This window comes from Lynx canadensis, chromosome B3 (genome assembly GCF_007474595.2).
Source record: "Lynx canadensis isolate LIC74 chromosome B3, mLynCan4.pri.v2, whole genome shotgun sequence".
NCBI lineage: Eukaryota > Metazoa > Chordata > Mammalia > Carnivora > Felidae > Lynx > Lynx canadensis.
In genome coordinates, this window is record NC_044308.2 from 40,659,763 (window position 1) to 40,686,226 (window position 26,464).

A 26,464-nucleotide genomic window follows, 5' to 3' on the forward strand; every position below is an offset into this window, starting at 1 on the left:
TTGTTAACAGAAAACAAGTCTTCCATGAGACTAGGGTCTGTAATAACAGCTTGTCATCAAAATAAATACCCACCTGGGCATAATAACACATTTCATATGTTATGCCCAAGGTTAAAAGTCTAATATTTTTTTCAATAAATCTTAAAAAAGTTTTTATTATTTTTGAGAGAGAGAGAGAGAGAGACAGAGAGAGAGAATGTGAACGGATGAGGGGCAGAGAGGAAGGGAGATAGAGAATCCAAAGCAGTTTCCAGGTTCTGAGCTGTCTGCACAGAGCCCAATGTAGGGCAAGATCATGACCTGAGCAAAAGTTGGATGCTCAACCAACTAAGCCACCCAGGCACCCCAAAAGTCTAATCTTTAATCAGTATTATTAAGGTATAATTTACATTAAGAAGCTAATTTTGGGGGTGCCTAGGTGGCTCAGTTGGTTAAGGGTCTGACTTGATTTCAGCTCAGGTCATGATCTCACAGTTTGTGGGCTTAAACGCTGCATCAGGCTCTGCACTAACAGCGTGGAGCCTGCTTGGGATTCTCTCCCTCTTCCTCCCTCTCAATAAATAAATAAATTTTTAAAAAAAGCTAATTTTGAATCAAGAGTTATAATTTCAGAAAGGACTCATTTTGAGGGAGGCGAGAGGCACACTGATTATGCTGAGCTGCAAAATGAATACTAAAAATAAGCTTTGCTTTATAATTCATATTTTAAAAACCTCTTGTCAGTAAATCACAAAACATTCCATTTTTTTTTTTTTTAATCTTTATTTTTGAGAGAGAGACGGAGTGCGAGTTGGGGAGGAACAGAGAGAGAATGAGACACAGAATCCGAAGCAGGGTCCAGGCTCTGAGCTATCAGCACAAAACCCCACGCAGAGCTTGAACTCACAAACTGCAAGTTCATGACCTGGGCCGAAGTCGGACGCTTAGCCAACTGAGACACCCAGGCGCCACTTCATCTTTTTGAAGGGGGTTAAATTTCTAGGCAATAGATACAACTATTTTCTGTGATGAAAACAGTATGGTTGTGATATAGTTAGTAAAGTAAGACAACAGCCTTGCCTACCTCCCCATCCCCCCAACCTTCTCCTTTTTCTGAAATAAAGGAGGCATTCTTTCTTTAGTGACAGAATCCTAGGCTAGGCTATCCAACACCTGCTGCCTCCTTTAGGCTGTTAATTCTATCGGGTCATTCCAGTGATACTCCTGTTTAAAAGTTCAAGTACTTCTGTTTATAATTACAAGACACACAGACAGCCTAATCTAACTCTCACAGAGGCACTAGAAAGATCTGCAGTGAGAGCACTTGTGCTAAGAGCAAACAGGTATTCCTCACCAATTACCATCCTCAAACCATGAGGCCAGGCCACAATGTTCTCAGCTCAGGGAAGGACAGACCTGGGTTTGCTGTCCCCCACAGTTGACATAGTCATTCAGTCCTGAAAGGTACTACTGTGATTCTGGGTAACTTCCCTTTAGGTTAACCAGTTGTGATTCTTCCTTATATTGCTCAACTGCTCTTTGCTCCATGCAGAAGCCTTGCATTATTCAAGAGACCCCAAAAGGGTAGCACTGTTAAAACCCTCAAATGCATTTAGAGGTCGAATCTAAATTAAAAGCTAAGGTAACTGTGCTTCTGGAGAACTACAGTACTGATTTTCTGGCAAAAAAAAAAAATTAATAATTTAGTAAGGCAAGGTAGAGCTACAGAATCGTGTGATCATACTAATGTAACAAGGCAAGGATGATAAGGAAAAACCCATGCCCAGAAGTTACACCCACATAACAGGGCAATCATGAAGTCTTTAAAAGTCACCCCTGAAGACCTTGGCATGAAATACTGATCCATTTACCACCTCTACATCCATGGAAAAACAAGCTAAGTGGCACGGCGCATTCACTTTCTATCCCTACTGCAACACAAATTTAACAGTTTAAACAATGCAAATTTATTAACTTACAGTTTTGTACAAGTTAATATAGGTTTCTCTGGGCTAAAATCAAGGTGTTACCATGGCTGTATTCCTTTGTGGAGATTCTAGGGGGTGAATCTGTGGCCTTGATCTTTCTAGATTCTAAAAGCTACCCACATTTCTTCACTGATGGCCTACTTCCTCCAACTTCAAAGCCAACAATGGTTGCATCTCTCTGTACCTTTCTTCTGTAGGTACTCTTTTTCCATAGTCACTTCCTGACACTTTCATTTTAAAGGATCCTTGTCATTACACTGGGCTCACTCAGATAACCCAGACTAATTTCCCTACCTAACGGTCAGCTGACTAGCAACCTTAATTCCATCTTCAACCTTAATCACCCTTTGCTCTGTAACCTAATGCATTCACAGCTTCTGGGATTAGGATGTGGACATCTTAGGGAGGCAGCAATTATTTTACTTACCATACCCACTTCCACATGTTTCAAAAATGGCACAGATGCTGTAAAAGCTTCTGTACTTGGGAGAATGGAATTTACTGTCCATTGGATTTGGGAATAGAGTGCATCTTACTTTACAAGCTGATTAAATATTTGATTAACCCAAATGATACCACAATATTACCCCCTTTACAGTTGAAGGAGTTAAAGTAGGGGAATTCAGGAGATATCTGTGAACTTAGATGGGGATAAAATTACAATTTCCTTTTCACTAACCTCTACCTGAAATTGAGCATTATCTTCAATTACAAAGATGGGCAACAAACCATAACAGTAATAGCAATACTTGAGACTATAACTAATAGAAATCAGATAATTTTATTTGACACTACAGTTATTAAAGTTCTCAAAATATCATTTATGCTCATCTCTATTTACAAATTAATTATGGTGGGGCACGTGGGTGGCTCAGTTGGTTGAGTATCCACCTTCGGCTCAGATCATGATCTTGTGGTTCATGACTTTGAGCTCGCTTTGGGCTCCCTGCTGTCAGTACCAAGCCTGCTTGGGATCCTCTGTCCACCCTCTCTTTCTCTTTGACCCTTCTCTGCTCTCTCTCAAAAATAAACATTAAAAAAATTATGGTAGTTATTATACCTATCCTTAGATCTTACTACATAAAGCATTAAAAATCACATTACTAATATAATATTGTTTTAAGCTTTTGCTAACTGCATTTCTGTGTAATTGGTTTCCTTTGTAATCTTATGTATTTTATACACTTAAAAACATTCTGAGAATGGATCCACAGACTTCACTGGACTGCTAATGGGTCCATGACACAAAAAAGGTAAAGAACCTCTGAGCTAGTCCCTCTAAGACTATGAAAATAAAAAGGGGAAGCCGGAAGGGTGGGGAAAATGAGAGACATCAAAGTGAAAGGGCATACCATGGTCTATCAAAATTTAGCTACAGACAATCAACTGAATTTTCTGGCGTAATTTCCCTACTAAACTTTTTGCGTTTCAAGCTAATATAACTTAGAAGGGCCCAGAAAACTGCAGTAGGATCAGAGTTCTAATGAGTGCATTAACTTCCATTTTGAAAAAGCAAACTCAGTTCAAATGTGCTCTGAAAGCAGAATGAAGTTCCAGCTGTCCATCTGACTAAGCAAGAGAATAAGCCAAAAAAAGTTGAGCAACAGGCTTTTCCTGGAGATGAGATACTTACGGCTACTTGCTCTAGTAACTGTCAACTACTCATTTATTTATACCAACAGTTACTCAAGAGTACGGAGAAGCTTTGAGTACCAAGAGAAACTGGAGTTTCTTTTTCCTCTCTCCCCTCCCAACCAAAAAAAAAAAAAAAAAAAAAAATCACAAATGGCTGTCATAAGAACTACCCTAACACCTGAATAAGCAAAGGAGCAGCAGCTCCCTACAGAAACCAGAAGTCTGACTGCAACCTTTATTGCTTCTCTCATAAGCCCCAAACTTGAATTTTAAATACATTTTAAGTTATTAATCATCTTTAAAAGTCTTCTCTCGTCCCTCTATCTCCAAAACTGCTTTGTAAATACTTTTGTTAGCTTTTCCTGCATCACCTTGAAAACTAGTACAATTCTACGATTAAGAAATCAATGACTCTATGTACTTCAAGAAAATCTAAACTTATTAGTAGTAAAACTTGCTTACAATTTGAGCTGAGCATTAAAAACGAATATCTGGATATAACACCAGTTGCTGACTTTTTCAAGAACATATGTATCAGATCAGTGTCAAAAATGTGGAATTTCAACTACTGATCTTTCAATGCCAAATATGACCACCTAACGTGATGTTAGCTCCAAAAACAAGTGTTTGAGACAACATGCCTATAGAAAATACTATACACTAGAGGAACACTTATCCATGACTATTTGTTATAACTACACCATCAACTAAAGAAACTAAGCAATAAACTGTTGTTTATGGGGAGCCTGGGTGGCTCAGTCAGTTAAGCATCTGACTTCAGCTCAGGTCATGATCTCAAAGTCTGTGAGTTTGAGCCCCGCTTAAGGCTCTGTGCTGACAGCTCAGAGCCGGGAGCCTGCTTCGGATTCTGTGTCTCCCTCTCTCTCTGCCTCTCCCCTGATCATGCTCTGTCTCTCTCTCTGTCTCAAAAATAAATAAAAACATTAAGAAAAATTTAAAAATACTGTTACATAGGGGCAGCCTGAGTGGCTCAGTCGGTTAAGCATCTGACTTTGGCTCAGGTCACGATCTCACAGTTCGTGGGTTCAAGCCCTACATCGGGCTCTGTGCTGACAGCTCAGAGCCTGGAGCTTCAGATTCTGTGTCTCCCTCTCTCTCTGCCCCTCCCCTGCTTGCACTCTGTCTCTTTCTCTCTCAAAAATAAACATTAAAAAAATATTAAAAAAAATTTTTTTAAAATACTGTTACATACATTAAGTCTGATTAATAGAGAAAAGATATTATCAAGAAATTTACTGAGGACATGTTACATCCTTGGGAACAGCCACCATGTATTTTGTAGAACAGAATTAAAATATTAGCCAGCTAAACGACCAATCTCCTTAGAGCTTTTAGTTAAAACTACCAAATTCTGTCCAGATCTAAAGAAGTTATCCTATAAGCACACAAAAGGAAATAGACTGGTTTGGGGACTGTAAAACAGTGATGTTATGGAAAATAGTAGGGAGGTTCCTCAAAAAATTAAGAATGGGGGTGCCTCAGTCAGTTGAGTGTGTGACTCTTTACTTCGGCTTGGATCATAGTCTCAGGGTTGTGGGATTGAGCCCTGCGTCGGGCTCCATGCTGACCTGGAATCTGCTTGGGATTCTCTTTCCCTCTGCCCTTCTCCCCCGCTTGCTCTCTAAAGTAAAAAAAAAAAAAAAAAAAAAAAAAAAAAAAATTAAAAATAGAACTACGATATGATCCAGTAATCCCACTTCTGGGTATATATCTAAAAGAACTGAAAGCAGGGTCTTGAAAAGATATTTACATACCCATGTTCTGGCAGCAGTATTCACAAGAGCCAAGAGGTAGAAGCAACCCAAATGTCCACTGAGGAATGAATGGATAAACAAAATGTGGTATATACATACATATGATAGAATATTATTCAGCCTTAAAAAGGAAATTCTGATGAATGTTAGAACATGGATGAACCTTGAGGACATTACGCTAAGTGAAATAAGCCAGATACAAAAGGACAAATACTGCATGACTCCACTTATATGAGATTATTCAAAGTAGTCAAATTAATAGAAACAGAAAATAGAATGGTGGTTTCCTGGGGTTTGGGGGAGGGGAAAAAGGGGGGTTTTTATTTAATGGGTAGTGAGTTTCAGAACTGCAAGATGAAAAAGGTCTAGAGATCTGTTCCATAAAAATGTGAGTATAGTTAATACTATTGAACACTATAAATAAAAAGGTTATGATGGTAAATTTTGTGTATGTTTTTCATACAGTAAAAAAAAACCTGATTTATTATCCCTCAGGATACATATTGATCACAGATGTAGGGCTGGATTCTAAAAATAACATGTCCTTTCCTGTCTAAATGTTAATACACAACTTACAGTTCTGTAATTCACTATAGTCTATGAAACATGGTCAATCAGAAACCACTTGCTATCCATGACTTTTGAATACCAATAAGAGTTATAATGTTCTTTAGTCTTAAATACCAGAGACAATATGTAAATAAGTCTTAATTAATCAAAGACTAGTTATTCAATAAATGACTTTTCAAGCCTCCTGCTATTCCTTCATTCTGTTTTATTCTTCCTAGCCATTTCTGTAATTACTAGGGTTTCAATGCAAGAATATGAGTATTGGGAAAAAATTCTAATTGGTCTGATGGATCACTGTAAGAAGTAGTTACCAGATTTGGCCACAATGTGAAATGAAGTTTTTATCTATGTTTTCCTTCTTCCTCTTAACATGAGAAAAACCTCCACAGTTCTCTTCATTTACAAGGCAGATCTAATTGTGGCCCCAGCATACTGCTAAAAAGAGATGGGCATATAAGAACTCCTGGGAAGGTAAATAAAAAACTTGCTTCAATTCTATCCTTCAGTTTTAGAAGTATAGAAGTAAGACCAATGAGGTTAAGTGAGGCATAACAATATGTATGCCATTTAGTCTTTTTTAACATAGTATTAAGATTTAGGAGGGCCAAAAATTGCTGTCTCCTTTTAGTAAGAGGAAAAATTAATCTTATCCCAGAGCTAAGAAAGTTTTAACTAAAAAGATACATATTTAGATTCAGGTCCGATCAAACATTCAGATAATATATTTAGAATTTTAGATCTTTTTATTTATAGGCCCACAAAGTAAGGAGCAGAAAGAAGGAAGATAAGATCTTAGGTATTCTTTTTCAATTTATTTTATTAAAAATTTTTTTTAAATTTTTTATTTATTTTTTGGAGGGGGAGGGGCAGAGAGAGAGGGAGAGGGAGAATCCCAACCAGCTGTCAGTACAGAGCCCAACATGGGGCTCGAACTCACGAACTCTAAGAGGACGACCTGAGCTGAAACCAGGAGTTGGACACTTAACTGACTGAACCAACCAGGCGCCTCAGGTCTTAGGTATTCTTAAGAACCATTTTAAGATATTTCCCAGCTGGTTTTCAGTCTTAAGACAATGATTTCAGATTTGTGTTAATAATCCTTTTTACTCCAGTCTATCCCATTAGTAACTGGTTTGCAGATTCTGAAATGCATATCATGGGCTACTCTTTTGATCGTAAATCATACGTTTATTACTGTATTAACAAAACCTCTTGGGCTCTAAAAAGGAACAGATGGGATGATTAACAACAGCAGCTGTTACATCACTGTCCAGGATATTACATGCCTACCATAAATTATTTTAAATTTTATATGCCTCACCTTCCCAATTTTTTAATACTCCTCCTTTGCCTCCAATACACAACAAAACACACCACGAAGGTAAATTTAATAAGATGCTACTGATGTCATTAAGTGCCTTCTTTGATGACTTTTAGCTAATCAAATCAATCTTATTACTGGTTTGATTTTGATAAACTATATATGTAACTTTTCTAATACATTATTAGATTCTGTTGGTTTTTTGATTCTTAGAGTAATTACCGTTTCCAATGTTCAACTGTTTCATGAGTTATTTCACAGGTATTCTAATTTAATCCTCACAATGGTGGACATAAATACTACTATTACTCACATTTTACAGGTTAGGAAACCACACAAAGTAATTAAGTACTCTGCCCAAGTAATAATCTAGATGGATTTTTTTTAATGTTTATTTTTGAGAGAGAGACAGAGGGAGAGAACTTGAGCACGGGAGGGGCAGAGAGAGAGGGAGACAGAGAATCCTAGGCAGGTTCTACACTGACAGCAGAAAGCCCCATGCAGGGCTCAAACTCCCTAACTGTGAGATCATCACCTGAGCTGAAGTTGGACACTTAACCGATTGAGCCACCCAGGTATCCCATGGATGAATTTTAATCAGCCTTCAAAGCCCTTGTTCTTATTTTATTCTTCCCCTATCTTCTCACACTGGCTCACAACTAAAACATTTACTGGAATATAATTTGTATTTAATGACTATTTAACAAAAAAGTCACAGTTTAAACAGTGAGGAATCTTGGGAGTCTTGGCTTTCTGAAGATTAACATCAGAACAGGCAGCTCAAGAAATGGCTTACAAGTAGCATTTTAGTTTCCTGAGCAACTCAATTTTCCTGGATCAAAATCTAACTAAAAATAATTATGCTCTCTGTGGTAGAACAAATTCATTCTGACTCCCTCCTCCTCTCTTTGGTTGGAAATTAGGCAAAGTACTTTAACAGTCTTACAAGAGAGAAGTATTTATGCCTCTGTAAAGTAATCTGGTATCAATTACGTCCTAACCTCTTCAACATTTTAGAAAATAACTATCACCCTTCCAGGGTCCTTTTTGCAAAATAAATCATCATTTGCCTATGTGACCAGTCACTTTCAATATCAGAGTTTCTATTTTCAGATATTCGGTTGGATTGTCTACCATCCCAGCAGTTATTAACAGGAGCTGTTCTCGATACCTTATGGGAGAATTACTAAAGGAAAAGACCAAAAATTTATTTTAAATGAGATACAGAAAGACTAAAATAGTAGAAAGCGTTATCTCTTAGAATAACAAAGACTTCATTAGATAGTTTAAGTGGTTATATTAGCATCAACAAGTACTTTTTGACCTGGGATTATGAATTTAATTCCTGAATATAAAGGGAAAATTCTAAAGATGTCACCAAAGATATTTCCTAGAAACATAACCTTTCTGACATAAATGAAACAAACTTCAAACTTTTTCAGACACGTGCTGCATAAAGAACTTAACACTGTTTTATTTAGTCACTCATGTACTGAATAGCTACTATGAAGAGAAGTATTATCCAAGATAGAATAATACATAAATTCACAAACCTAGTACCGAAATTTTCAACTAGAACGAACTGTACCAAGTGGTATGAGTCAGTATTCTTATAAAACAGCCCCAAACATCTCCAATGGTTCCAGAACAGATTACTGATTTCCACATTCCACATATAAAGATTAGTTTTTCCCAACACCTCTTACGAGAAACCTGGATATTACGAAGGGAGATACCATTTCCTCCTCACATTTACAAATCTGATCCCACACTGTGCTCGCTTCGGCAGCACATATACAAATCTGATCCCACAAAGGTACTTAGGCACTTTAATACATCCCTTTAAAAGAGACAAAGCTTGCGGTCTATGTAGTTCTGGTAGGATTTTCCTTAGAGATCAGGAGTCAACTTAACTCTTATAAACTAGACCCAGAACGGGCCTTTGGTAATTATCGGTTTGCTCTGAACTAATGAAAGGATTTGTGGGCGGGTCGCCATCCTGAACCACTCCAGATAACACTATTCATCCTAGGAGCAGTAAGGTTAGGGAGAGCAAAGTCTGCACTCCATCCCCTTATGCTGACCTATTAAATCAAGCCGACAGGAAACCACCACAAAACAGCCCCGTGGGTCTTTGGGGTCACCACACGGCAGGGCTAAATGCCGGCCTGGGCAGCTCTTAGCTGTCAGGGACCTCGGCGAAGCCACCACACCCCTCTCACCGTCCGCCCCAGGGGCCTGGAAGTCAGGCCCCTACATCTTGGCACTCATTAATGGCCCCCAAACCACGACCATCGTCACCAACGCAAGGTCTCGCCGGGCCCACTCTGCCCAGCCTCCTCGACCCTCGCTTAGCCTCTCTTCCCTTTTGGGGCGCCCGCCCGCCCGCCCGCCGGTCGCCCCGAAGGGTGCGAACTCACGGCCGCAGCAGCGCCGGTGAAAATATCCTCCCCCTCGGTGTCGCTGTCCCCAGCCTCGGGTTCTGACCCCCCGGCCGCCCCCTCGGACTCCGGCTCCAAGCCAGGAAAAGGTGGAGGGAATCTCTCCGAAGCGCTACAACCACCACCACCCGACGCCATCTTCCTCCACCCGCGGCGGAAGCCGCAACAACAACTTTATAGAGAGACAGCGCCGCGAGCAAAACGTTCCAGAGGAACGAGGAGTGGGATCGTCGTGATCAACCCCGCGGGACGCACAGGGTGGGGGCTCAGGGGCGGAGCCTAGCCGCTCGGGGCGGGGCAGGCCTGTTCACCACTGGTGCCCAACAAATCCGAGCCCTGCATCGCCACGCTGAGATCTTAACCAGGGGGGCGAATGGGCCAGAAAAGGAGGAGCTAGGTATGGGCTGCTCACATTCCTAGGGTTCTTTGTGTTCTGGATAGCCTTATCTAACAGGCTTCTTAAGATGTCGTTCGAATAAAGGAGCTTGAAAACTCTTCTACACGCCACGTACCTATGCCAAGCACAGTGCTGTCACTGAGATTCAATAAATACTTTTGACTGAGGGCTCTCAACAGGCTGCAGTAAAGTTTCGCCATTTATTCTTTGTTCATTTAGTTAATTCATTCAAGAAATACATATTGAACATCTACTGTATGCCTGGCATCCTACTATGCGTTGGAGATACAGAAATAAACGGACTCAACAGGCACTTGAGAGACAGGCATGCAAATGAACGATTCAACGTGTTCAGTGCTACAGTGTGCTCTGGGAGCCGTGTAAATGAGTATCAGTCATGCTTGGAGACGCTGGGAGGCCCTACAGAAGATGAGACCTCAGTGCCCTAAATTTGGTTGCAAGGAAGTGAGGATTATCCTCTTAATTGCTGTGGAGTGAAGTGGAACAGATGGCAAAGAAATTCTTAAACTCTGAACAAAATTTTCCTGGGGCCTAAACTATTCACTTGTTGTCTGGTAAGACTAAAGTCTAAATCAGTCAGACAATAAACAAAAGTTTGAAGATAAATGGGATATGTTAGCATAGGATAATTGTGCAAAGTAATCCTTTCTTCTCAATAGAGATGAAATTTGCCATCAAATGTGACAAAAGGTTTGTTTCTAATTGCAAATTCCTCAACATCAGGGATTGGCTCCTTCCCAGGTCTATGTATGAACTGTTTGAATGCAGGGGCCGCCTCCTAATCTTGGTATTCTCAGCGTCTGTAGACCAAGTTTGGCAAAGTAAGTGCCCAACAAATGTTTGAAACTTGACTGGAGAGATGGATGGATAAAAATAACATCATCAACCTTGATACTGGCATTCATCACAGCCACGAACACCAGAGGACTTAAACCATTCTTTTTAGGATAACGATCTCCAATGTGTCACTACTGGATGCCCTGGGCACAGCGCAAGCGCTGTCGTTCTAAGTTGTCTTTGAAGGCAACTAACAGAAATAGCTCGCAGTGGGGAGTTGTGCCGGTCCGAGTCCCTCTGAGACGAGAAAATCAAAAAGCCCTCTCCGCCTCCGCGACATCTAACGAACCTCACTGGGCTCCCAAGGTGTTCCGTTTCACCCCCACGGAAACTCACTTCCGGCGTGACTAGGAAGTAAGAAAACTGGCTGGAAGCAGCTCCCTCAGAAAAATAACAGTAAAGTCTCCTTGCACACGCTCCTCCAGCGCTAGAAATCAAGATCTCCTTTCCCCCTACCTCTTCAGGATTCATCTTTAGCTTATTGAAGGCGCTGAGTGAGGCAAACAGTGGCAAGTAACAGACCGTTACCTAACCCCCTTCCCCGACAGAGACTACAAATCCCAGAATACAGCTCTCTGTCTTCCGAAGAAAACGCCCCATACGTCCCAGCACGCAATACGCCTCACGTGCTGGGAGGAATTTTTTTTCCCCCTGTCCCGCCGAAACCGAGGAAAGCATGCTGGGGCTTGTAGTCTTTGCGGGGCCCTTCCCTAGGTCCTCCGCGCTACTCCGTCGGGTCCCGCCTATTTTCTGCTCCCCTGGAGCTTTAGACTAGTCTTGGCCCATTTGAAGACCAGGAAGTTGATAAATCGCGAGGCCCGCTGCTGAGAGACGGTGGCTCGGGTGGGACAATCGCCAGGGATGGCGGAGCGTAAGGATGGAGCGGGTGTCCGGGCTGCTTTCCTGGACGCGGAGCAGAGTCCTGTGGCTCTCCGGCCTCTTTGAGCGGGGAGCTGCCCGGCAGCCCCGGATCATGGAAGAGAAAGCGCTAGAGGTTTATGGTAATTAATTTTACCCAGGGCAGCGTGTGGCTTTGTATGTGGAGACGGGGGTAACAGGGGCTTCACCTGAGGGCTGGGGGTGGAAACTCCGGTTTTTTCTGGGTCTCGGCGGAAAGCTTGGGAAGCCTTTTCTCCGGAGTGGGGAAATGTGGGTCTTTCTAGGACTGGGGCTCTTCCCAAACTTGGGGCTAAGCCGAGCCTGGAGGTCTTAAACACCTCATTTCCCTCTCATGCGCTAGTGCCCTTCTCAAGACTTCTGGGCAGAGCAGGCGTCTAGGGTGCTTGGTTAGGAAGGAACGCTGGCGTGATTGCACTACTGGTCTCCTTCCTTGCGTTCCCTAACCCCTGGATACACATTCCTCCTCCTGCCACCGCCGAGAGCACTGCTGGGTGACTAACGAATTGGGGACTGGCCCAAGGTTACAGCCGCTCTCATGTGCAAAAGAAAATGCAGAGATTCCCCCGAGAGAAGAGGAGGACAAGACTGGTTCCCTGTACCTGGGCCTCGAAATTAGAGTTTCTTATCACAGCCAAGCCTGGAGTGCAAAAAACGAATACACAGAAACACACATATAGTCACATGTGTTTGTTTTGTTTTTAATCCCTTGGGACCATATTCTTCGTACAGATGAGAAAACAAATGTTTAGAATGGTTAACTACCCAGAGGTAACGCTGCCACTAAACCAACGGCAAAAACCAAACCCCGGATCTTCTGATTTCAAACTTCGTGCACTTTACACCATTTCACAATTGTCTTACGGCTGTTTTTGGACTTAGGTAGTATTGTTTTTGAAAACTAAAAAGACTGGGACTAACTAATGTTCAGAGATTCCTGCTGACTGAGGGAGAAAGATTTAACCCTAAGAATACAAATAAAATGTGGGCAAGGATTATGGGCCAGTAGAAGGAGGTCACAGTTGGAAGAGACCTTTGGAGCCAATCAAATTTACCCCTCTCTTACTAGAGGCAGGACTTAACCCTAACTATATGATTATTGTGAGTGGAATGATCCCCACAACAGGGACACATTCCTGTCCTATCAGACTTCTGTCTACAGCATCTCAGGACGGACAGGCACTTGGGGATACAACCTTGGAAGAGAGATGATTCTTGAAGTTTATATTGAGGGAGACCTATGTAAGCAAAAACAGACTTTTTTATTATATGCAGTACCAACCAATAGACTTGAATAAGAGATAACAATAGGAGGAAGGAGAGATCCTAATCTCTGATTGGGGAATCTGGAAAGAGTTTAAGGAGGAGTCATTGAGTTAGGCATTGAAGTAGAAGTAGGTTCTGGATATATGGTGGGTAGAAGGCATACTAAGAGAAAAAGGAGCAAAAGTATGGAGGTGAGAAAATAATATGTTAGGGAATGGCAGATAGGTGGGTCTACAGGTTAGGGTTTGTGGTTTAAAGGTGAAAGTGCTATCAAAAATTGTTTTAGGGGCACCTGGGTGGCTCAGTTGGTTAAGTGTTTGCCTCTTGATTTCATCTCAGGTCATGATCTCATAGTTTGTGTGATGGAGTCCTGTATGGGGTTTATGGCTTGGAGCCTGCTTGAGATATTCTCTCTCTCTCTCTCTCTCTCTCTCTCTCTCTCTCCCTCTCCCTCTCCCTCTCCCTCTCCCTCTCCCTCTCCCTCTCCCTCTCTGTCTCTCCCTCTCTGTCTCTCCCTCTCTCACTACCCCTTCCCCTGCTTGTGCCATCTCTCTTTTTCTCTTTGTGTCAAAATAAATCAATAAACATTTAAAAAATTGTTTTATATACCAGGTTGGAATTGGATACTGAAGGTTTAAATGTAAATAAAGAATATCTGTGCAGAGCCATAGAAGAATTTTTATCAGGGGAGTAATGTGAGAAGAGCAACATTTCTTTCTAAAGAAATAAATCCAGAGCTCTCAAATCAGTAGAAAACCAGAGAAGTTTAATGCAGGATGAAATTTAATATCAGGCTTAAGTAACATATAAAGAATATAATGTGGCCTGTATAAATGAGCCTTACAGGGAACATGCCTAGGATGAGGGGAAGCAAATTTCTTTTTAAAAAGTGGTGTTTCCCTGAGTCCCACGATGATAGAGCCTTGTGAAGAAGAAGGTTTTGTCTTTATTTTCCTGCCTCCATTTTGAAATTCTGTGGCTGATCAAGTGATAAGCCCAGGAGTTGCTGGGGAGAAGTTGCAATTTGATTGGTTTAGTTTTCCCAGTAGCATTTCTGATTATAAGGGTGCTATAAATAATACAACAAAACCTCAGGCCTGAGAACATCCTACATGAACTCCCTCTACTCTCCTTTCTGCTTCACCATTTTTGTCTCATTCTCCTTTTCCATCTTCTTCTACAACCTCAGAGTAGGAAGGAAATCTTGTCCTCTCCAAGGCCAACCCAGGCTCCCATATCCTTGGTCTCATTCCCTTCTGTTTATTTTGCCAGTCGTGCCCCCCCCCCATATTTTCAGTCTCTCTTCTTCTATTTGGTTCTTCCCCTTGGGCTATATATAAAACACTCAAGTTTCCCTTACCCTTGTGATTGTTCTAGCTTTGTCCAAACCCACGATTCTTTTCTTTTCCCTTCCCCTTCCCTGCTGAAGCCCTAGGACTACATTTTTAGTTCCCACTCAGTTCCCCTTTTGCAAGCTGGCTTCTACCTTCATCCCTCTACTGAAACTGCTTTTTTACAGGTGATCTCCTGAGTGATAGATCCAAAGACCTGTTTCAGCTCTCGTCCACCTGAATTTTTCTGCAGCGTTTAATATTGTTAACCACCCCCCTTTCCATCTCTGCTTCTTGCTTTTATTTCTCCTTCTGATCCCTGAATTAGGTACTTCCCACAGATCTATTCTTGGGTCTCTCCCTTCACATTAGTGGTTCTCAAATTGTACTAAGAGGAGCCTGAGGGATTTTTTAGAAGTCACAATGCCCAACCCATGCTACCCATCAGTTAAATCAGGATCTTTAGGGGTAGGGCTTTAACATCAGTTTTTGTTTTGTTTTGTTTTTAAAGCAGTTCTGATAATTCCATTGTTCAGCCAAGCTTGAAAATTACTGTTAAACTCATTCTTCATGAATCTGTGGGTTCAACAACCACTGTAGCTTTGGTGTTCTCTCTCTCCCTTTTTTTAATTAAGTTTTTAATTTTAATTCCAGTATAGTTAACTTAGTGTTATGTTAGTTTCAGGTGAACAATATAATGACCCAACAGTTCTATACATTACTCAGTGCTCCTCATAAATGTACTCTTAATTCCCTTCACCTGTTTCACCCATCCCTCAACCCACTTCCCCTCTGGTAACCGTCAGTTCTCCGTAGTTAAAAGTCTGTTCCTTGGTTTGTCTGTCTTTTTTTCCCCTTTGTTTGGTTGTTTTGTTTCTTAAATTCTGCATAAAAGTGAAATCATACAATATTTGTCTTTCTCTGACTTATTTCACTTAGCATTATATACTCTCTACCTCCATCTATGTCCTTGCAAATGGCAGTATTTCATTTTTTTTTTTTTAATTTTTTTTTTTCAACGTTTATTTATTTTTGGGACAGAGAGAGACAGAGCATGAACGGGGGAGGGGCAGAGAGAGAGGGAGACACAGAATCGGAAACAGGCTCCAGGCTCTGAGCCATCAGCCCAGAGCCTGACGCGGGGCTCGAACTCACGGACCGCGAGATCGTGACCTGGCTGAAGTCGGACGCCCAACCGACTGCGCCACCCAGGCGCCCCTGTATTTCATTTTTTTAATGGATGAATAATATTCCATTATATATACAATGCAATATCATTCTGTCTCACATCTTCTTTAATCATCTATCAGTGGATGCACTTGGGCTGCTTCCATAGTTTGGCTTTTATAAATAATGCTGCAATAAACATCAGCGTGCATGTATCCCTTTGAATTAGTGTTTTTGTATTTTGGGGGTAAATAGTAGTATGATTACTGGATTGTAGGGTAGTTCTATTTTTAATCTTTTGAGGAACCTCCATCCTGTTTTCCAGAGTGGCTACACCACTTTGCATTCCTACCAAGAGTGCCCAAGGGTTCCTTTTTTCTCCACATCCTTGCCACTGTTCATTTCTTGTGTTGTTGATTTTAGCCATTCTGACAGGTGTGAGGTGGTATCTCATTGTAGTTTTGATTTGCATTTCCCTGATGATGAGTGTTGTTGAGCATTTTTGTAAAGTTTATTTATTTATTTGGAGAGGGGAGTGAGTGGGCAGGGGCAGAGAGAGAGAGAAAGTATCCCAAGCAGGCTCTGCACTATCAGCATGGAGCTTGACTTGGGGCTCAAACCCACGAACTGTGAGATCATGACCTGAACCAAAGCCAAGAGTCGGTTGCTTAACTGACTGAGCCACACAGCACCCTGAGCATCTTTTTGTGTCTCTTTAGCTTTGGTGGTCTTTTAAGCCTTATGTACCATTCAGTGTTTGCTGGAATGTTCCTTTGGGTTGCCCCTTAAGCACTTCAAAATCATTATGTATAAAATTGAACCCAGTTGCCCCAGCCCCACCCAACTTTCTTCCTGTGTTCTCCAGCTTTTTTTTTTCTTCATTCTATCAGTGTTCTCCCAGACAGACTTAAAACCTGAGTCAGCTTCCATTTTCCCTTTCCTTGTCTTCTACATCCAAACACTTGTCAAATTCTATTGATTCTGCTTCTGAAATGACTTCTCCATCTCTCACCTCCTCTCCATTACTATTGTCATGTGCCTGTTTTGGGCCCAGCATTTTCAGCTGGTATCCCTGGGCTCTACTCTTAGTTCTGAGTCTACCAGCTGGTGGATGAGTTACCAGCTGACAATATAGTGCTGTCCATGTTTACTCCCTTGTTCAGAACCTCTTGATTCCTTATTACCTGTGGCTGGGTGTAAAAGCAATCCTTGATGGTCTGGATGAATCTCTTATATCCTCACTTATGCTGAGTTCTAGGCAGACTAAACTTTTTTTTAATTAAAAAAAAATTTAAGTAATCTCCTACACCCAACATGGGGATCAAACTCACAACCCCAAGATCAAGAGTCTCATGCATTAGCAACTGAGCCAACCAGGCACCCCTCAATTTCTGGTCCTTTAGTTTCCTTCAACCTTAAATGTCAGATATTGAAATGTCACCCATATTTAAAGGCTTGATTCAGATTCTGCTTTCATAAATCCTGATACCACATTCTCCGACACTTCTTTCTCCACATTTCTTTCCGACACTTTTCTCATTCTTACATTCTCTCTGCAATGTTGGATCCAAGAAATGGGTGTGATCTAATAGTAATCCAAGAAAACTGTCTTCTCAAAAGGAAACTGGTAGTGAAATTTTCTGTCAGAAATCTGGGGAGTTACTGTGATACTTGGTTTTAAAAAAAGCAGTGTTTGGATTAGGGCTGGCAAAGTCATCCTTATTTAGAATATTCATGGGTCTTTCTGTTTTTTTTTTTTTTTTTTAATGTTCGTTTATTTTTGAGAGAGAGAGGGAGACACAGGATCCAAAGCAGGCTCTGCACTGACAGCAAGAGACTGATGTGGGGCTCCCACTCAGGAACTGTGGGATCATGACCTGAGCCGAAGTCAGACGCTCAACTGACTGAGCCACCCAGGTGCCCCTAGAATATTCATGTTTTAACATAATACCTTGTCTCTGATGATTCTATAGATTTGATTCGAACCATCCGGGACCCAGAGAAGCCCAATACCTTAGAAGAACTGGAAGTGGTAACCGAAAGTAGTGTGGAGGTTCAGGAGGTAAACGAAGAAGACTATTTGGTTATTATCAGGTTCACGCCAACAGTACCTCACTGCTCTTTGGCAACCCTTATCGGTAAGGTTTTATATGTAAATATATTTTTAATTCTAAGTTATTTTACTGATAGTGACCCCGAATAACAATTAGCATCATATATCACACTTTACAGTTCGCACAGTATTTTCAGATGTGTATCTTCTGTAGTCCTCACAGGCTATGAGAGACTTTTTCAGATGAGGAACCTAAGACTCCGAGAGTCTAAGTGACTTGCTCAGAATCACATAGCCAGGAAACGATGAAGCTGAAGCTCAAACCCAGGTCTCCTGACTCCAAACATGATACCTCCTTTAGTTACACATGCTGCTTCTCTTTGGTATACACACCTACAACGGCTGGAGAGTGGTGTGAGCCAGTCCTCCCCTCAGTTCTGGAGATTGGAGTGGGTGCTCTCAGACTGGCACTGCTACCATCACCTTCTTCTCTAGCTGCTATGTTGGCTTCAGTGAAGTATAGGCAGAAGTCCTAGTGGGAGAAGTGTTGTTTTTGTTTTTTGTTTGTTTTTGTTTTTTTCTTTGGGGGTTTATTTTGAAGGCTGTTTTCTATTTGAGAGGCTGCATTCCCAGTATTTTGGAATAGTTAGCAGTAAGATACATAAGAGGTGTCTTTGAATACATACTTTGTTATAAAGAAGAGAAAGGACATTTATTTCAAACCAAAATGTTCATCGGTAGGGGATGGTTTAAATAATCAGTGCTGGTATGTATTAACAATGGAATACTATGTTGCTCTTAAAGAGAATGAAGAAACTCTCCATGTGCTGATATGGAAAGATCTTTATTACATAGTGTTAAGAAATAAAAGCAAGTGTAATATTGCTACGGTTGTGTAAAAAAAGGCAAAAGTAGACATTTGTATTTGATGGCCTATGCATGAAGGATACATAAGAAATGAATAGCTGTGATGGGGGTGAGTAGTAGTGGTGGTAGGAATGGGCAGGTTGGAGACAGGATGGGAGGGAGACTTTACTATGTACTTTTTCATATTTTTAAGTTTGTGAGCTATGGGACTATATTATCTATTTAAAAATAGATGTTTATAAAAAGGATCGAAAAGGTAAGCATTTTATTATTGCTTCCGTGCTTGTGATTTCTGTCTTTTCTCGCTTATTGATCTGGGATCCCTATTAGTGGTTTCTAGTATACGGGCCACATCTTGAGGGACTGGAGGGTTTGTGAATCCATAGGTAATATTGTAGTTATTAATATTCCATACTAGAAAAAGCGTTTTGGGGTGTTTGTTTGTGAAGATTTTATTTTTAAGTTACCTCTGTACCTAATGTGGGGCTGGAGCTCACAACCTCGAGATCAAGAATCGCATGCTCTGCTGACTGATCTGGCCAGGCACCCCGGAAAAAGTGTTTTTGAATGCATACTTATCTTTTTTGTCATTGGACAGTTTCTGAATCGCCAGATTCCAGAAGAGCTGCTGCTCTTTTGATGTGAAGGGGGTGTCTTAAAATATTTTGGTATATAAGGGTTCTTAAACAGAGGGTCTATTACTCCAAGAGTCTTCAGCAAATTGATTTTTCAAAAAGTAATGTTTATTTTGTGTTTTTTAAATTGCAAAAGTAATATCTTGGCAATAATTTGGAAACCCCCACAAAAGCATAAAGAACAAAATAAAAACCAGCTGTCATAAAAGAATGTGTGTTTGGGTTTAAAACTCCAGCTCCGTCAGGTCTGCCATTTTGTGGTCTTAGGCAAGTTACTTAACCTTTCTGGGCCTCAGTTTCCTAATCTGTAAAGTAGAGATAGTAAGAATAGCAACGGCATTACAAGGATTAGATAATAGAAAGCTTGAAATAGATAAGCATAGGCAATTTTTTATTCATCATTAAATATTAGTTTTTAATTATATAGTCATGTAGGTCTGTGTTACTCGCACAATATGTTATGTTTTATACCATTTAGACCACTTCTAGGCTTTCACAATTATAAATTATACTATGATGAACAACTTTATATGTAAATATTTTTATGTCTCCAGTTATTGCCTCAGGATAAATTCCTTTAATTGGAATTATTGGGTCATGTGGTATAAGTATTTTCAAGCTTCTGGGTACATATTAGGAAATCCTTCTTAAAAAGTTTCTACTCTTTGAGGAATTAAGGAAATAATTCCATAGAAGAAAACAGTAGCATGTACAAAACATTTATCATAAACTTATAATAAAGAAATCTGGAAGAAATTATAGTATCTATTAAGGAAATGGCATCCAATATAATGGGATTTCTTATTGCTATTGAAAATGATAAATATAATCAAGGAATCAAAGTATCTGAGCAATGTATGAAAAAACTTAAATGCTAAGTTGAATTTGCATAATGATTGTAATTATTGAAAAAACTGTGTTTATGAAAGTCCATGAAATAAAAGTAAATGTAAAGATACCAAGATCTGATTATGGTAGATATTTCAGATCTATACACTTCAGGTGTTGTTTTTTGTTTTTGTGTTTTTGAGAGAGAGAGAGAGAGAGAGAGAGAGGGCGCAAGTGAGCGTGGGGCAGAGAAAGAGAGGAGGGAGGGAGAGAGAGAGAGAGAAAGAAACGGGACTCACCTGAAGCAGGGCTTGAGCTCACGAACCATGAGATTAAGACCTGAGCTGAAGTCAGATGCTTACCCGGCTGAGCCACCTAGGCACCCCCAGATCTGTACACTTCTTGAGCAAAGTTTTGTCGGTTTTTTTTTTTTTTTTTTTTTTGGCTCTTTCAATATGAGTTTCAGTTAGGACCCTTGCCTTTTTAGAGATTAGTAGAGTAGTGTAGTAACCATGTTCAATCGATATGATCGGAAAACTTAATAAAAAGAGCTCTCTTTCTGACATTTGGGAGGCATTTCCTGTGAGCAGATAGTACTAAACAGGGAAAGGCACCTGGGTGCATTCCCCTGGGATTGCTGACGTTGTCACCTACTCAGAATTATCCTGGTAGATAATTGCAGAGACAAAGGAAACTCAAAGGGGGTGAGCGGGTATGGCAGAGAAACCAGTTGTTAACTATTTGTGTAGACTTAGTCCAGACAAGAATAGCTGGAGGCAGGTGTGATCCAATATGAAGGGCACAGGATTTGGAGTCAGAAGGTCTATATTTAGCTCCCAGCTGTCCACCTGTTAACTATATGATGTCAAACAAATCACTTATCTTGGTTCCTGGCTGTAAAATGAAAATGATAACAATAGTAATGGCTAATATTATTAGATACTTTTTATGTACCAAGTACTATTTTAGGCACATTGTGTAACTATTTATTACTTATAACACCCCTATATAGAGTGGTACTGTTATAATACTTACTTTATGGATAAGCAAACTGAAGTTCAGAAGAATTAAGTAGCTTGCCCAGGGTCACATAGGCTAGTATGTTCTGGAGCCACTCTTGAACCCAAAGAATCTATCTCAATAATGCTGTACTGCTTCTCTTGAGGATTTTGATGCTCAAGAAAGTGCTTTGTGAGTTGTGAAACAGTTATTATTTACTTTATGGATAAAACACCTACCAACGGTGAGTAGAACACATGAGAATGTTCAGATGGTGTACAGGTAACAGATAAAAGAGACAGCGTGGGGAGAAGAAGAACTCTCCAGATAGGCTTTAAGGAGATGGTTTAAAGGGAAAACCCCTTAAAGAAATGATATATTGTGTTTAGAGCTCTTTAATATGTATTATGAAATTCCTGTGTTCTAGACTCGAAGCACTCCGGAACACTTTCTGTGCATAATAAGAACAATTCGATTTCTGTGGGATGTTGGGATGTTGATTTAACTAAAAATTCATTCCTTATTTTGAAGTGGGGGAAGAAGTAGAGCATGGGCACAAAAGAGTCTGTTCCAAGCCCAGTTTTAATTTCTCTTACAAGTCTCAACAAGGGGAAAAAAAATCATTGAACTGTGACTTGGCGTTGGGGTGGCTAACTGAACTTCAGAGGAACTTGTTTCAGGGCAACAGCTCTATTTGTACATTGCGGCATAGAGGATTCCAAACTTGTGAAGTTTCTTGTGGTCCTTTTTAAGTGGCTCTTACTTGGTTTTATTTTATTTTATTTTTAAAATTTTTAAATTATTTATATTTGAGAGAGAGAAAGAGAGACACAGTGCTTGAGTGGGAGAGGGGCAGAGAGACGGAAGCCCAGAATCTGAAGCAGGCTCCAGGCCCCAAGCTGTCAGCACAGAGCCCGACATGGGGCTGACACTCATGAACCACGAGATCATGACCTGAGCCAAAGTTGGATGCCCAACCAATTGAGCCACCCAGGCTCCCCTAAGTGACTTTTACTTGGTTTTAAATATTTGGGTGATCTGGTCTGTTAGTGTTCAATAAAGTGTAATGAGTGAATTGACCTTTGCTTGAAGGCAAATCGATGCAGTAGAAAGGACCTAGGCTTTGCAGTGGTCTTGGGTTTTAGTTCCAACTGCCACTTTACTAGCTCAGTGATGTTGGGCAAGTTACATTATGACCTTGGTTTCATAATTTATAGAATGGGTTTGGTAATATTTGGCTCACTGGAGTATTATGAGGAGTATGTAAGACTAAATAAAAGTTGCTAGCATGGCGCATGGCTCAAAGGAAACCTCTGCTGGGTTAAGCCAAAGCTGTTTCCAGCTACTGTACTGTATGAAGATATCTACACACAGCTGTATGCTTTTTCAAGAACTAATAAAAGAGTAGATAATTGGGGCCGGTTTTTTTTTTTTTTTTCCCCCCTCTACAGGGCTGTGCTTAAGAGTAAAACTTCAGCGGTGTTTACCGTTTAAACATAAGGTAAGGAAGATTTTCTTGTTTTATAACTGCTTTATTGAGATTTAATTCACCTTTCACACAGTTCCACCTGTTGAAAGTGTACAACTTAATTGTTTTTAGTATATTCACTGAGCTTTGCAACCATCACTACTATCAGTTTTAAAACATTTTTATCACCTCAGTAAGAAACCCCACACCTATTTCCCCAAACCTTCCCCTAACCCCAGCTAACCACTGATCTACTTTTGGTCTCTGTATATTTGTTTATTCTGGATGTTTAATTCAAATGGAATCATACGTTTGTCGTCTTTTTTCACTTAAAATATTATTTTCAGAATTCATCCATGTTGTAGCTTGTGTCAGTATTTCAGTCCTTTTTATTGCCTTACACTATTCCCGTTGTATGAATATACCATAGTTTATCTGTTGATTAGTTGATGGACACTTGGGTTGTTTACGCTTTTTGTCTATTATAAATTTGGGCATATGTTTTCATTTTTCCTCTACCTAGGAGGGGAATTGCTGGATCTTTTGCTAACTGTATTTAACCTTTTGAGGAACTGCTAGACTGTTTCCCAGAGCTACTTCACCATTTTACATTCCCACCAGCAGTATGAGGGTTCTGATTTCTCCACATCTTTACTTACACTTCTGTTTGATCTGTATTATTACTATCTTTTTCATTATAGCCATCCTGGTGGGTTGGAAGTGATAACTCACGGTTTTGATTTCCATTTCTCTGGTGGCTAATAATGTTAAGCATATTTTCATGTGCAAAAATTTTAAACCAAGTAAGAATCACTTAGAAAGGGCCGCAAGTAACCTCTCGAATTCAGAATCTTCTGTGCCTACCCGATACCAAACCAACTGTGTGGTTTCGCTGAGGTATTGTTAGTTCATATAGGAATCTCAGGGTAAGTGCTTGACTTTTCCCCTTTATTTACCATTTTCCAGAGTAATAAGTCGTGCATAATTTAAACCAAAGTAAATGAGTATAAAGTGATTTATACCTGTTGCTTTATTGTCTGGAAGAAGAGTTAGTGTCATGCCACTAGGGGAATTTATATGGTGTTTTGTTTTTAAAAAAAGACTGTTCTAGATGATCTCTGGGGTCTCTTTTAACCATAATAAGGTATGATTTTTTTTTCACTCTTGAAAAACGTTTATCTCAGTAGTAAAATAACTTTATAAGAATTAGTTAATACACTCCACTGTTCTCTGGAAAGTAGACACGAGTTTATCATATAGCATGCTTTATTTGCCATGGGATTTGCAGTAATTTTGTGGGTTTATCTCAGAAGCTCCAGTTCTTGGAGGTTAGCTAATCTGAGGGAGTGCAGGAGGCCAGGAGGGATACCTTAACTGATATTATACTTGAGAGGAAATTTAGCAAGATAACAGTGTATGAGAAAAAGGAGGATACTGACAACTGTATATTGTGATCCTATTTTTGTAAAATAAGCAAAGAAAAGAAACTTCCAACCTTGGTGTGTGTGTGTATAAAATCTATATTCCATTATTAGGTATGGAGAAGAAACTACACGAGATTATTAGTATAGCTTGCTTGGGGCTTGGGGCAGGGAGTAAGTTTAGATACTTTAGGTACTAATTTGGGAGGAAGAGGTAGAGAGATCCATGAGTGAAATACGTTTGAGATCTCATTTGTGTAAACTTTTATTTGTATGTATGCATTTTAAAAAGTAATTAATGGGAATAACCCTGCAAGCCTTCCCACAGGTGACCAAAATTTAAAATCCTGCTAATTTCAGTCCTTGTTTTAGAGGGATCTGTCACTGATGTTAGAAAAAGGAATTGGGCTTTCATCCTTAGGCTCTTGAGTCCTCTGTGCATTGCACTTCACTCATTATCATAGAGTACTCTAAATGTTCTGCTTTTAATATTTTTTTCTTCCTAGTTGGAAATCTACATTTCGGAAGGAACCCACTCAACGGAGGAAGACAGTAAGTCAATCCTGACTCATTATTAGAAAGAAACAACTTCAGATAGTACTTCATCTTGGATACCAAGTTATTCTGCCATCCAACTATCTACGGGGTCAAAAAAAGTGCAGAATTAGTTGTTAGCTCTTCCTTGAGGGGGAACCTAGACTTTTCAAGGGAAGTAGTTTTTCTGTAGGACTCTAGGTGAACTAGAGGTAAGACCTATGGATATTGGCTGGTTTAGGCTAGGAGCTGCACATCTCTGAAGAATATCCAGCTTTAGGGACCTTGACTTATAAACTCTAAGGAGGGCTTGATATTTTTCTTGGATGCAGGATAGAGAGCTATGTACTTAAAATTTAAATTGAAGGTCCAGAAAAGAATATGGACATTTCTTTTGAACTCTTACATCAAGAGTGCTTTTAGCAAATTATAGACAACAGATATGGGCCAGTACCTTAATTATATGAAGATCCATGCAGACTCATTTAAAAAAAGACCTAGTAGATGAAGGAAAATTCACAGAACTAAGAGATAAACATGGGGTAATGTTCTCACTCATCATTAATCAAGGGATTATAAATTACAACAAAAATATGGAGCCATTTTTCACTTCCTCTTTTATGTGTGTGTTTATTTGTTTTTATTTATACTGTCAGATATTTTTTGCAAAGTGATAATTCATGTATTGTTGTTGACAATATAATTAGTTAAAAAATGTTGGGAAGTAATTCAGTGATGAGAATCAAAACCATGAAAATATTCATATCCCTTGATCTAACAATGCCACTTTTAAGAACCTTTCCAAAAAGAAGGGTGTATGTATAAAGGTGCTCAATGTAGCGTAGTCTTTATAATTAATTTAGAAGACATATAATTTTTGATGTGTTAAATTACCCTGTAATTAAAAAAAAATAGGTTAAAGGGGGAAAGATAGAAAATTTTAAAATTTCATTTAGTCTTTACTCTGTATGGAAATATGTATATGGACAAAGACTAGAAAAAAAGAAATGAAAATAGTTGTGGAAGAGTAGTAGGATTATAGGGTGTAATTTTCTCTGTAAGTCTCCCTTCTAGAACTTAGGAATCATTAGCCAAAATAAGCTTTAATTTACCAAGGAGTTAAATTCTGTTTTAACAGGCTAAAAAAATTTGTTACTATATATTGACACAGTTCCTTTGCTAACTTCGTCTGTATTTTGCAGTCAACAAGCAGATAAATGACAAAGAGCGAGTGGCAGCTGCAATGGAAAACCCCAATTTACGGGAAATCGTGGAACAGTGTGTCCTTGAACCTGACTGATTGCTGTTTTAAGAGCCACTTAACTTTAATTGTTTGGTATATTTGTTTAAATTCTTTGTAAAATGTAAAGACTCATGTTTAATACATAGGTGATTTGTACCTCGAAGCATTTTTTTAATGGATGATTTGCAAGCAAGATTTAATTATATGTAGTACCTAGTTTGTTCAGTGTATAACATTCTCAGGATTTGTAACACTTAAATGATCAGACAGAAGAATATTTTCTAGTTATTCTGTGTCAGACAAGTTGCTATTTTTCTGACGCCTCTTCTGGTACAACTATTTTTCATGTCAAATATTTACTGTGCCCAAATGCGTTCAATTTAAATCATTACTCTGTAGAATAAATAAAACAGAGATGATTCTTGTAATGACATACTTTAGAATGTTTTTATTGAATTATAAATTTTAGTGTAAATGTCAACTCAAAAGAAATTTAAAAGCTTTATTTTCTTATTAGAATGTAGAATCAGAAATCAGAGAACCAGAAAGAACCCTTAAAATCAAGCCTAGGCCCTGCTTTCCTTCAAGGACAGTCTGGGACCCATTTGTAGATGAGGAAGAAACATCATACATAATTTTGAAGATCAAGAAATCCCCAAAGAAGTTTTGATTAAACCAGTCTGAATGTACGGTCTCTTCTTTACTTGAACTTTGTTTAGTTTGTTTTAGGGGCTAATGATATTTGAAGTGTAACAGGGTGTGGAAGGCAGCCGCCAAGATGTTCCCCAGTG

General features: G+C 39.7%; 2 protein-coding genes across 3 annotated transcripts in view; one reads left to right on the top strand and one right to left on the bottom strand.

The window, feature by feature from the left end:
• The window catches only part of SNX1 (sorting nexin 1), a 42,195-nt gene extending 32,307 nt beyond the window's left edge, over positions 1 to 9,888 (bottom strand). Inside the window, exon 1 of one of the 2 annotated variants that reach the window (XM_030317950.1) lies at positions 9,689 to 9,888. In XM_030317950.1, the coding sequence (XP_030173810.1) occupies positions 9,689 to 9,847 (159 nt within the window). In that variant the 5' untranslated portion in view covers positions 9,848 to 9,888. The remainder of the gene's footprint in view (positions 1 to 9,688) is intronic. The other variant, XM_030317949.1, reaches the window with a different exon arrangement.
• A 1,851-nt stretch (positions 9,889 to 11,739) lies between these two features.
• Positions 11,740 to 26,106, top strand: CIAO2A (cytosolic iron-sulfur assembly component 2A). The gene is made up of 5 exons (XM_030317956.1): positions 11,740 to 11,965; positions 17,599 to 17,763; positions 22,459 to 22,508; positions 24,403 to 24,448; positions 25,633 to 26,106. Exons 1-5 carry the CDS (start codon positions 11,842 to 11,844, stop codon positions 25,728 to 25,730), a joined length of 483 nt encoding a protein of 160 aa, XP_030173816.1. The 5' UTR covers positions 11,740 to 11,841; the 3' UTR covers positions 25,731 to 26,106.
• Positions 26,107 to 26,464: the final 358 nt, after the last annotated feature.